The sequence below is a fragment of the Gadus macrocephalus genome, chromosome 7, assembly GCF_031168955.1.
Source record: "Gadus macrocephalus chromosome 7, ASM3116895v1".
Taxonomy (NCBI): Eukaryota; Metazoa; Chordata; class Actinopteri; order Gadiformes; family Gadidae; genus Gadus; species Gadus macrocephalus.
In genome coordinates, this window is record NC_082388.1 from 11,925,536 (window position 1) to 11,936,890 (window position 11,355).

The 11,355-nt window shown below is 45.4% G+C and overlaps 1 protein-coding gene across 1 annotated transcript; it reads left to right on the plus strand.

The window, feature by feature from the left end:
• The first annotated feature begins 586 nt into the window (after window positions 1-586).
• On the plus strand, window positions 587-9,296 carry cdc23 (CDC23 (cell division cycle 23, yeast, homolog)). Its single transcript, XM_060056770.1, has 16 exons — window positions 587-749; window positions 1,228-1,300; window positions 1,447-1,584; window positions 1,908-1,950; window positions 2,039-2,144; window positions 2,279-2,411; window positions 3,511-3,688; window positions 3,824-3,921; window positions 4,140-4,221; window positions 5,234-5,387; window positions 5,911-6,030; window positions 6,370-6,445; window positions 6,546-6,607; window positions 6,956-7,034; window positions 8,164-8,283; window positions 8,705-9,296. The coding sequence occupies exons 1-16, from the start codon at window positions 643-645 to the stop codon at window positions 8,855-8,857; spliced, it is 1,722 nt and encodes a 573-aa protein (XP_059912753.1). The 5' UTR covers window positions 587-642; the 3' UTR covers window positions 8,858-9,296.
• Window positions 9,297-11,355: the final 2,059 nt, after the last annotated feature.

Here is an 11,355-nt window from a genome sequence, read left to right on the forward strand (position 1 = left end):
AGGACAATATTGAAACAAAAGCAGCGGAGGTTACCATATTTTTAAATAAATAAATAATAAGAGCAAGGGTTTGAAGCGAATACAGTTCTTAGGTGCCACCTGCCGGTTCTGCTCGGTATTGTTCGTGACCTACAGCGTAACGTGTATTATGTAAAAAGAGGCTGTGGTCTGTACTCCTGTTACGACCTCTACTCAAACTCTACTCCAAATTGTTATTTCAGTTTCCCACGAGGAAATTATATTAGGTTTCAAGGAAGGGATTGTTCTATTCTTCATTCATTATTACGGTTAAACCATTAGAAAACAGGGTTAAACCAATTCGTGGCCTGCACCTTGCAAGGAAAAATTAATTGACAGAAAATATCATGTAGGGCCTACTGTAGGCCTACATCATGTTTAATAGCCCACCTCCTTTTTCCCTTTGTAACAACGGGTGTCATCTTTAGAAATGGTGCTTCATGTTAAGTTTTTATTTATACATATTTTTATATTATATTTCAGTAATCTAATTTTATGAGGAAATCGTCACATTTACGTTCCTGTAGAGCGCAACAGTGACCCATGGACATATTATAAGCAGTGACCGCCCTCCTTTTGTCTGCTGGGGGCGGGACTTCCGTTCATCAGACGCCAAATTTGAAAATGGCGGCTCTCTGCAGTGAGTTTGGAGACTTGGTGCAAATCAAAAAACAACTAATATCTGTGATATCGCTCTGCAAAGAGAGAGGACTTGTACACAGCGTGAAGTGGTACGTGTGATTAACGTTTAGAAAGATAAAAAATTGAATGCAGTAACGTTAATTAGGCGCAATGGGTCCATGTCTGATTAGCATGGGCTAACAACAAATCCATGCCATTGAACAGGTTTCTGTTATGATTAAGACATAATCTATGTGTTGCAATAGTAGAACCTGAGACTCGGTCGTGGATATATTGAAGGTTGAGAAAATGATGGAACACACGCAAAGACAAATTAACCATCTACTGCGATTTAATTCACAAGCTTTTCCCATTCTGAACCCAACTAGAATATAAGACGCTGTGGGACCATCTACCGTTAGCTTCTTTTTTAGGTTGGGGTATTCCTCAGAGTATTTCTGTCACATATTCAAGGTTTTATACATGACCTCAAGTGCTCTTTACAAGACATTAACGTCAAACACTATAGCAATTCCCTCCGGATATGTCAATCATGACATGTGACGCTGTCTGTATCTTCTATTTTAGGGCTTCGGAATTGGCTTTTGCCTTGGACCCTCTTCCAAAGGATGAATTACCCCCATCGCATCTCGTTAGTGAGGTTTGTATGCAACCAAATTTATTTAATCTGATATACGCAAACGATAATATCCTCCTTTTGTGAATATATATATAATAACACGGGCTCCTGCAGACAATGTGTTTCAGGTTGTAAGAAAGTACTGCTTTCTTTGTCTCACACATTAGGAAGATGTTCAAGACCTAGACGCTTTCGCCCTGGCTAAGTCGTACTTCGACCTCAAGGAATATGACCGCGCTGCCTACTTTCTGCGCGGCTGTCACAGCAAGAAGGCCTACTTTCTCTACATGTACTCACGCTATCTGGTAAGAGAATATATAGCTCTGATGCTATTCACATTCCATTTTGCGTGACGTTTTGTTCTATTAAGTTCATTACCTGAAGTGATGATCATTCAATGAAATGCTGATGGTGCATATGTATCTTTACGCTCAACGTTATTGAGTGCTATTAAAAAGCTCTGAGGGATAGTGATTTAAATGTAAGAATTATAGTGTACCAATTGGTTCACTTATCATCCTACTTCTCTGACTGCCATCGAAAGAATTCCAGTGGTGTCCATCTATTTATGCGTCGTAATTCACAACATCAACGTTCACTTGTTCACCGTTCTTCATGAACTCTACAGTCAGGGGAGAAGAAGAAAGACGACGAGACCGTGGACAGTCTGGGTGAGCCCCCCGTCCGGAGTACCCCCTCTCAGTAGTGTGTTATGAACAGGACTGGCCTGCTATTGTGTGTGTGTGTGCTTTTCTCCAGGGCCCCTAGAAAAGGGCCAGGTGCGTAACGAGGCGCTCCGGGAGCTCCGTGTGGAGCTGAGCAAGAAGCATAGAGCCGGAGAGCTGGACGGGTTCACCCTCTACCTGTAGGAGCACACACACACTTAAACACTGCAGTACATTGTTCAAAATGACCCTCTTACTTTTATCAGTTTAAACATTACCTGCATAAGTGCTGGACGAGGCTTCTAATTGTGTCGTTCCATGTATGCATGAACAGGTATGGTGTGGTGCTACGGAAGCTGGACCTGTTGAAGGAGGCGGTGGAGGTGTTTGTGGAGGCCACCCACACCCTGCCGCTCCACTGGGGATCCTGGCTGGAGCTCTGCAACCTGGTCACCAACATTGAGATGGTACCGGCTGCTCAGTTTACAATGGCTTTAAACATTAGTAATTAGGGCTGCAATGATGCACCAACTCACGATTCGGTTTGTATCACGATTTTGACCCACGGTTCGATACATCCCTCGATTTTTGTTTTTTTGGGAAAAAACATGAACGTCTAACATGAACGTCGCTATAACGAGGCATAGTGTTACGAGTAGCGTATGTGTGTCCGCGAGAATGGCAGTGTGAGTGCCGTCAGCGAGTGAGTGGACGAGCGAGGAGAGCGAGCGGTAGTGTGTGTGTCTAGTGAAGTAACTAACGAGTCCGGTAGAATAAATTACCCATCCTGTCAATCGGTGGCCGCTTCATTCCGACCTATAAGCAGACCAACTGCCGGTCAAATCACACAAAACAATAGAGACGGGGATCACACAGGCTATTTTTTTCGTGCTTGGCCCACTCTGGATAAATGTCGTTCATATCTCATATGAGGACTTCGACGGCTGTGGAGAAATGCCATCCTCCCTAGCCACGGAGAGCTGTCATCCCAGAGAAGGCATCTCGTCGCAGACTTACGGCATCGAGGAGGAGGAAGAGGAGCGGTGTCAGCAGACTATTATTTAGGCATATTATTAGCACATTTCAATCGGACAGTTAGAAAGGGCGTATCGCGCTTCTGCCTTCTCACACCGCGAGACAGGTCCGTGGCTTTGAGTGTCGCGATTTCGGTTTCGATATGCGTATCGTTACAGCCCTATTAGTAATGACACATGCCTATGTTAATGAACTATTTCCAAACGGCATCCAATTATAGATAATTTGATTCATAAAGCACCTTTCAATAAACCCAACACACCTTCTCTCTGTGGAAGTGGAGCGACAAGAACACAATCCAAAAAAAACAAAAGGTACTAAAAGAGATTAACGCGCATAGAGTCGGTTATTAACAAAACAAGTGTTTAAAATTATTATTAGTTTTACTGAATTGTTTAGTATGAGGGCAATCTCCCCCTTTTTACTCAACCAATGCCTTGCGTCTAAAGGCAACAGCTCAGACCTCTTTTACTGTTGTGTACAGCCACTGTCCCTGTTAGCCAATCAGCCGTGACCTCCCCCTTCCCGCAGCTGAAGTCCCTGTCTCTACCGAGCTGCTGGATCAAGGACTTCTTCATGGCCCACATCTACACAGAGCTGCAGATGATCCCTGGAGCCCTGCAGAAGTACCAGAGTCTCATCGAGGCCGGCTTCTCCAAGAGCACCTACATCATCTCCCAGATCGCTGTGGCGTACCACAACATCAGAGGTGGGTCTTTCCCGTCTTCTCCCCTTGTGGGGTTGGGGTGGGGAGCTTTGCCACCGCCATGAGGTTTGCGTGCGTTTCGGTTGAGGTTGTTTCCTTTGCACTTCATGACACGGTTATCGTGGTATTGTGTTCCAGACATTGACCAGGCCCTGGCTCTGTTCAATGAGCTGAGGGAACAGGATCCGTACCGCATCGAGAACATGGACACCTTCTCCAACCTGCTCTACGTCAAGGTGAGTCTGCTCGACCGCGACCCGTCGTAGTGTAGATAGTTCACATGTGATGGGGGATTTTGTACTACATTTCCCACTGCGGAACAACACAAATGCCCTCTCACTGTGTCTACTATACTGGCCCCGGAACAGGGGCTGTCTGTTCTTGCCGAGTGTCTCTCCGTGTCCTCGGGCTCCACCGGCAGAGGGGGTAACGCTCTGCCCCTGTTCCTCCGCAGAGCATGAAGCCGGAGCTCAGCTACCTGGCCCACAACCTGGTGGAGATCGACAAGTACCGGGTGGAGACCTGCTGCGTCATCGGTGGGTGCTGAGGCCGCACGACTGCCCGTGTTCCTCCTCTGGGCCGCGTGGTGCCACACACACGCACACACCCAACGAAGCGCCCCGAGCGTAGCGATGACTCTGTGCGTTGTTTCCCGTTGGTGGCGCCGTGTTGTCACCGTCTGTGAGAACACGGCGCCACATGTTGACCGCACCCACTGCCTGCACTTTTTTTCAACACACTGCTTGAAAAAAGTGCCCGTTTTCTCCACAGGGGGACATTTGCATAGTCGTCTAATCACGGATCCAACTGTGGCGTTTCCAAGACTGTGCCATGAGTCTTTCATAATTATTTGTAACTGTTGCTTTTAAGTGTTTTCTAGATGGCCCCTTTAAGCGATTTTGAGTTAATCTAACGGTTTCCCAGAGAGCTTGGTAGTGCACCACAGGGACGACATGAGTGGACTCAAAAGGTTTAAAATGCCTAGAATTTCGCAAAGCGTTCAAAACCCTGTTTTAAACGGCAATTCGGGGCTCTTGGAAAACTGAATGTGATTTCTGAATGCCATAGGGCAGAAGTGCATTCCAACAACTGTGGTAAACAAACTGTTGTAAACAAGCCGCTGCTTGTGAGTAAACACAGACATTCATCCGCTGTATGAAGATCTCAATCAGTCAATGGTAATTGAATTACTAGTCTCATTGTGTCCTGATCATTAAATTCCTCTGTGCTAGAGCCTTCCTGCTAACCCTAGGGACTAACCCAAACTCCAGTGCTAATGCTAAGTGCTAATGTCTGACTGTGTGCAGGTAACTACGGTGCTGCTTACACTAGGTGGTAATGGTGTACTTCTGAATGAATGCTATTTCTGCTAGTGGTTTGTTTAGGAAGGTAGCTGCTAATGCTAGTTTCAGGTAACTTAACTGTTCATCAAAGCTAACGGGTTGATTGTCTGTAGCTAGCTCGGTGCTTGTTCTAGGTACTAGCAGTGTCCGTTTGTAGGTAACCAGCTGCTAATGCTTGGCGCTAACGGTCTGGGTTTATCCATAGGTAACTACTACAGCCTGCGATCCCAGCATGAGAAGGCGGCGCTGTACTTCCAGCGGGCCCTGAAGCTGAACCCCCGCTGCCTGGGGGCCTGGACCCTCATGGGCCACGAGTACATGGAGATGAAGAACACTTCTGCTGCCATTCAGGCCTACAGGTATGTAGCGTAGCATCTTCTACTGCAAGCCTAGAGGTATGAACCGTAGCATCTTCTACTGCAAGCCTAGAGGTATGAACCGTAGCATCTTCTACTGCAAGCCTAGAGGTATGAACCGTAGCATCTTCTACTGCAAGCCTAGAGGTATGAACCGTAGCATCTTCTTAATCCAGGTCTATATGAGTGTAGTTTAGCATCTTTATTATCCAGGCGTAGTTACGTAGTTTAGTATGTTATACGGCAAGCGTACAGTTTTATAGCTTAGCATCGACTTCTGCATGCCTACAGGTGCTAGGGTAACAAAACTAACTGCAATCTTACATGTCCACCATTCCTCTAGGAGCAAAGCTTAGTCTTAAAGATATTCAGCCAATTCTAGAAAGTCGAGAAGACCGGAAATGCCTAATTGTTCATGAAGGGGTAATAAGCCAGTAGTCCCCTAACTACTAGCTTATGGTTCTTTTGGGAAAGTATCATGTAAAGACGACATGTGGTCAATACGTCGGCCCTCCTCTTCCAACAGACACGCCATCGAGGTGAACAAGCGGGACTACCGCGCGTGGTACGGCCTGGGCCAGACCTACGAGATCCTCAAGATGCCCTTCTACTGTCTGTACTACTACCGCAAGGCCCACCAGCTACGGTCGGTCCTGGGCACACAAACCGACCGCACCCATCGTCTGTTTCCATAGTCCATAAATAGATACAACTCATTTATTGAAGCGTGGCAATATTCGGACCATTAAAGCGCCACCAGCTGTGTTTTTTTTTTTTCCCCTCTCAAAGAAGCCATTGCAGGGTCTTCCCTTTAGTGAAAGGTCCAACCAGATGTATGGTAAATACATCAGCCTACCCAGTGGGCCTACTGTTTGGCTGATTCAATGGATGATCAGCGTCCCACCTGAGGGTCAAACAGGGGTTCCCTTACATTGACGTATTGAGCGTGTCCCCTGACCGTATCCGGGTGTGTCTGTGTGTACAGGCCCAATGACTCGCGAATGTTGGTCGCCCTGGGAGAGTGCTACGAGAAGTTATCGCAACAAGTAGAGGCCAAAAAGGTAACGCTGTGCAGGAGCGCTCCTTCTGCTGCTTCTCTTTGTGAAACTTGAGGATTAAAGGTCACATGGCACTATTTGACCTCTGACCTTGTCCGTCCAGTGTTATTGGAGGGCGTTCTCCGTGGGGGACGTGGAGAAGATGGCGCTTCTCAAACTTGCTAAGTAAGTAGCGACTCTTGCTGATATTTGACACGTGCCACATTCAAAAGACACAATGGGGCATGTGAATTGGTTCTTGTGGTTTGGATTGTGGAAGTGCCTATTGCTGTGAAGAGGAGGTCATATCGTTGTTCCCATTGGTTCAAACGTCTGCTCTGCACACTTGGCACTCGATGACGCGACCACAAATACTTCTGAACTTTGATGATTTAATGGGGATTCCATTTTGATGAAAAATATGACCACAGAATTGACGGTGCTTACTAATGTGGAACTATGCGGGTAAGTAAACCAACTAAACATTTTCATGTTCGGTTCCTGTCTCAACCATTCCCCTCTCTTGGTCGACAGGCTCCAAGAACAGCTGACTGAGACTGACGAAGCGGCCCAGTCCTACATCATCTACATCCAAGAGATCTTCTCCTGTGGGGTGAGCTACTGCCAACACGTTGTCCTCCGTCACACGCTTTACCAACCCCATCCGTCCTGTGGGTCAGGCTGGGATAGAGTCATGGGTTGGAGGGTCTGACTCCCAGCCACAATGCACTGGGCTCGGTCCCTAATCTCAGTCTAATCTGTCGGCATCCTGAAGATGACCTCATCCCCACGCCCTTCCTTAGTAACACGCATCTGGAATCCCACTTTAGATAAGTGGCTCAAAAAAAAAGTAACTAAAAAGAACAAACTCATGATCCATTTATTTTTTCCAAAAAATTGGAGCCAGTAAGATGTTAAACTAGTAGCTTCTTAACTACTGTAGTACTTTAGTGCTATTCCAAATGGTCTATGTCTGCTAAATCAATGATTAGTGATGTATTTAGAATAGAACTTTGCTTCTGCATCCTACTCCAAGTGTCCTCAATGTAATTTGACTTGGAACAACACTTGTATACACTGTGACCATTACAGAACTTAAACCCACTGTCATTTCATTGCACGGCATACCCAGGAATGTGACGAACACCGAAATGGAGGGGAACGGATAATTTCACTGCCGATTACACGTTTTAGTCTTGCAAATGAGACTGAAGTACTACTGGGAAACTATAGTCTGTCAAATTAGTTCTCATCTTGGTGAACACTGTTTTCTCTTTTTCGCTTCATATGTTTCGTCCAATAATGTCCCTGGAAGTTCCTAATATGCAAACACAAACAGAAATCAGCAGTAGTAAACTCTTCAAATTGTTTGTTCATTTTAAATCAACACTGTGCGAATAGCCATTGTAGGAGCTTGTGTGGGCATTGTGTGGACATGTGCGTTTGTATAACGCTACGGTGTGTGTGTTATTATAACGCTCATAGCAGTTGCACAACGACGGTACTGAAAAAGGATCATAAAGTAGGCGTGAGTTAAACCAGTGGATGAACTCCATCTGAAGCCGTGGGCTCACTGGCTCATCAGGGTCACGGTGGTACCGGCCCAGGCTCTGTGCCCGTACCACCAAGAGGTTCCGCTGTAACCCGGTGGGACAGCTGGATCCGAGATGACTCTTGTACACACCGAGGTGTGGGACCACCACAGACCCTGACCCTCTGGTCTGGTGTCCTGGGGGGTACAGGAGCAGCTGGAGCACGTGGAGGTCAGCACGGCACTGCGCTACCTGGGCCAGTACTACTTCAAGAACAAGCTGTACGACGAGGCGTCCCTCTGCGCCCAGCGCTGCTGCGACTACAACGACGTGAGTCCCCCGACCGCCCCACTCCCGCCAGTCGGAGGACGGGGCTCAATGCTACGTCTGAAACATCCTCGGAATCGGCTTTGTTGGTTATACATTCAAGGAATCGTACTCCTGTTTACAATTGAATGCACTGAACTAAGTATAAAAAAAAATCGGTTGCATAAAAAAAATTATATAAATTTTAAAGTATAGTGTGTGGTGGCAAGGGTGTTCGAACCGCAGCTGAAAGGTTCTCGGTTCAATCCCCAATGTCCGCAGCGTAACCTGGCGGCCTTTGAGTCCTCACCTGCTCCTCAATGACATTGAATGTACCAGTATCATGTAACTCGGTGGAAGTGGCTTGGGATAAAAGCATCTGATAGAAGACCGCAGTAAAGGTCAAATGTATAACATGTGTGCACACCTGTGTGTTGGTCCTCAGGCGCGGGAGGAAGGAAAGGCTCTCCTCAGACAGATCTCCCAGGTCCGGGACCAGACGGAGACGCCGTCTGGAGAACTGTTTGTCTCGCTCTCGGACAACAACACTCCCATCAAGAGAGTGTCACCGCTTAACCTGTCCTCCTTCACGCCATGACTCTCTCCTCCTCGTTGGTTCCTCAGGCTCGTTCACCTCACTTATTCCCCACGCGTTCAAAACAAGTTGTACTGTGAGGAATATTAAGATCACCAACACAGTTCTACTCAAATATTACATTTGAATTTGATCACAAATTGGCAATCAATAGAAAATTATTTATCTGATTTTGAGCCTTGTAAGTCATATCTGTTTTAAAAAAACTGGAAAATATATAAGATTGTTTTAGCTAAAATTTTAGCTACAATTAGTATAGTTTCAATTTCATGGCCCTCTCACGGTAAGGTATAACGAGTCTTCATATTTTGTAAATTAATGTAAATATGCTAATATTCCATTGCATGTTGTTTTTCATAACCAAGGATCCTGGATTGCGTGGGTACAGGATTTACCAAGTGTGTGGTTTTGTTTTCAAATGTGAATAAATACTTTCAGAGAATGCAGGTGTGGCAAATATGTTTTATTTAAATAATTTAATAAAGTGTAGTAACGGTAATGGTCTCACCATGCTTCAAACACTGGCTCCTTGCACCAGGTGGGCAAAGTTGAGGGTTGCCAGATGATGCGGTAAAGAGTTTATTGGTTATTTTGAAACCCTTTTAACTAATTTTTGGAAGCCCTTTGTTTGAAAATAAATACTTTTTGGATAGAAAAAAACTACGTTTTGTAGTGCGTATATCAAACACCACAGTTAATGCCCCGGAGCAGGGCCGGTGTTACACCGAATTCTGCGACCCACCGAAAAGTGTGACCGTAGGGGTCGCTGTTGCATATTTTTTGCAATATGCACGAGTTTGAAGCGTAGACGGGCATGACAAAAACATAAGATCTCCCCCCAACCAATTACCTTTTTATTAAAGGTGCTTAATAAATACATTCGTTTTGATTGATTAGCTTTTTACAGACCCATACAATGATAGGGCGTTTAGTACGGTCCGTCACCGTTGCTTTTTTACCCATAAAAAGCTACAGTCAGTGATAAATTACCCATCCAACCATTTTGCACGTAGAAACAAAAGACAGTCAAAGAGAGCAACCAGCTAGGATGCAACTCAGACGCATCCATGTCCAGTGCCTTGATTTCCCTGAATGCTGGTAGCCACACTGGGGCCGGTATAAGAGAGAGTGCACTCTCAATATTCCCAGTAAAGGTGAAATTGGACAAGGGAATAAAAACTGTGCAAACATGCCTTTTTGGATGGAGGAACCACTGCAACATATTGCAGAGTTGATGCAACAGCTAAATGCTAATGGAAGGAAGCAGGACATTTTGCTCAGGACAATGGGTCAAGAGAAGCCAGTGTCTAGCTACAAAATCTCTGGATTGGAAGTTGCTGCTTTGAAGGGAAATGGATACCTTAAACTGCCTGATGTCTACACACAAATCCATCCGTCACCCAAGAAAATATCCCAAAATGATATTAGAAAATGGCCTTACCTGGATGAAGTTGACTTGACACCCATTGATGCCAGCATTGGGCTGCTTATAGGTGTCAATGCCCCAAAGGCCATGGAGAGTAATTAATAGTGAGGGTATTGGGCCCTACGCTGTGAAGTAGGGATCGACCGATATATCGGTCGGCCGATATTATCGGCCGATATTCGCGGTTTTTACGTGTATCGGTATCGGCCGATACGCGGCTGATTTTTGCAGATTTTTATTTATTTTTTTACTTGTTCTACCTCACCCGTTTTTAATATTTGTTCAATATTGTTCATCTACTTGTTCTTACTTGTTCTACTTCACCTGTTTTTACTATTTGTTAAATATTGTTTTTTATATTGAAGTTCAATAAAAAGAAAATCGGTATCGGCGTATCGGCTAAGGCTGATGAAAAAATATCGGTATCGTATCGGCCCTAAAAAATCGGTATCGGTCGATCCCTACTGTGAAGACTCGACTTGGTTGGGTTGTCAATGGCCCACTCAACATGACTGGTGATGGAAGTGCAGCTGCAGGTACCGGTACAGTGCAGGTTAATCGCATATCTGTTGAAGATCTGTTGGTCCAGCAATATAATCAAGACTTTGTTGAGCCGCACTTGAGGGCAAGAAAGTGATGTCTGTGGAAGACCAACAGTTTATGGACAAAGTGTCAAGCTCAGCTGTGCTGGAAAATGGCCATTACAGCTTAAAGCTCCCCTTTCGTAAGGATAATGTGAATCTTCCCAACAACAAAGCTGCAGTCCAGCAAAGAGCACAGCATCTGTTAAAGTGCTGTGCTCTTTTACAGGTTCTGTGGAGACGGTTCTTCCTGGTCAGGGGTCACTCATGAAACATACAGCATCAGCGCATCACAACCTGTCTGCAGTCGAGAACTCTCACAAACACACACACAATGGGGAACAATCAACCTTTATGCAGGTGGGAATCTAACCTTCATCTCTAGAGCTCTGGAGCTCTTCTCAGTGGGACTGTGCTTCCCTCAAAAACAAAAAGGCCATTCATTCTGGTTTAACATTAAAAAAAAAAAATGGAGATAAATAAGAAGCACTCAA

Bases quoted from the DNA above. Each gene is read 5' to 3' on its own strand.
- cdc23 (XM_060056770.1), top strand. From the start codon at position 643: ATGGCGGCTCTCTGCAGTGAGTTTGGAGACTTGGTGCAAATCAAAAAA. The intron at 6,446-6,545 runs GTAACGCTGTGC...TTGTCCGTCCAG, and splicing joins AACAAGTAGAGGCCAAAAAG to TGTTATTGGAGGGCGTTCTC. The intron at 8,284-8,704 runs GTGAGTCCCCCG...GTTGGTCCTCAG, and splicing joins GCTGCTGCGACTACAACGAC to GCGCGGGAGGAAGGAAAGGC.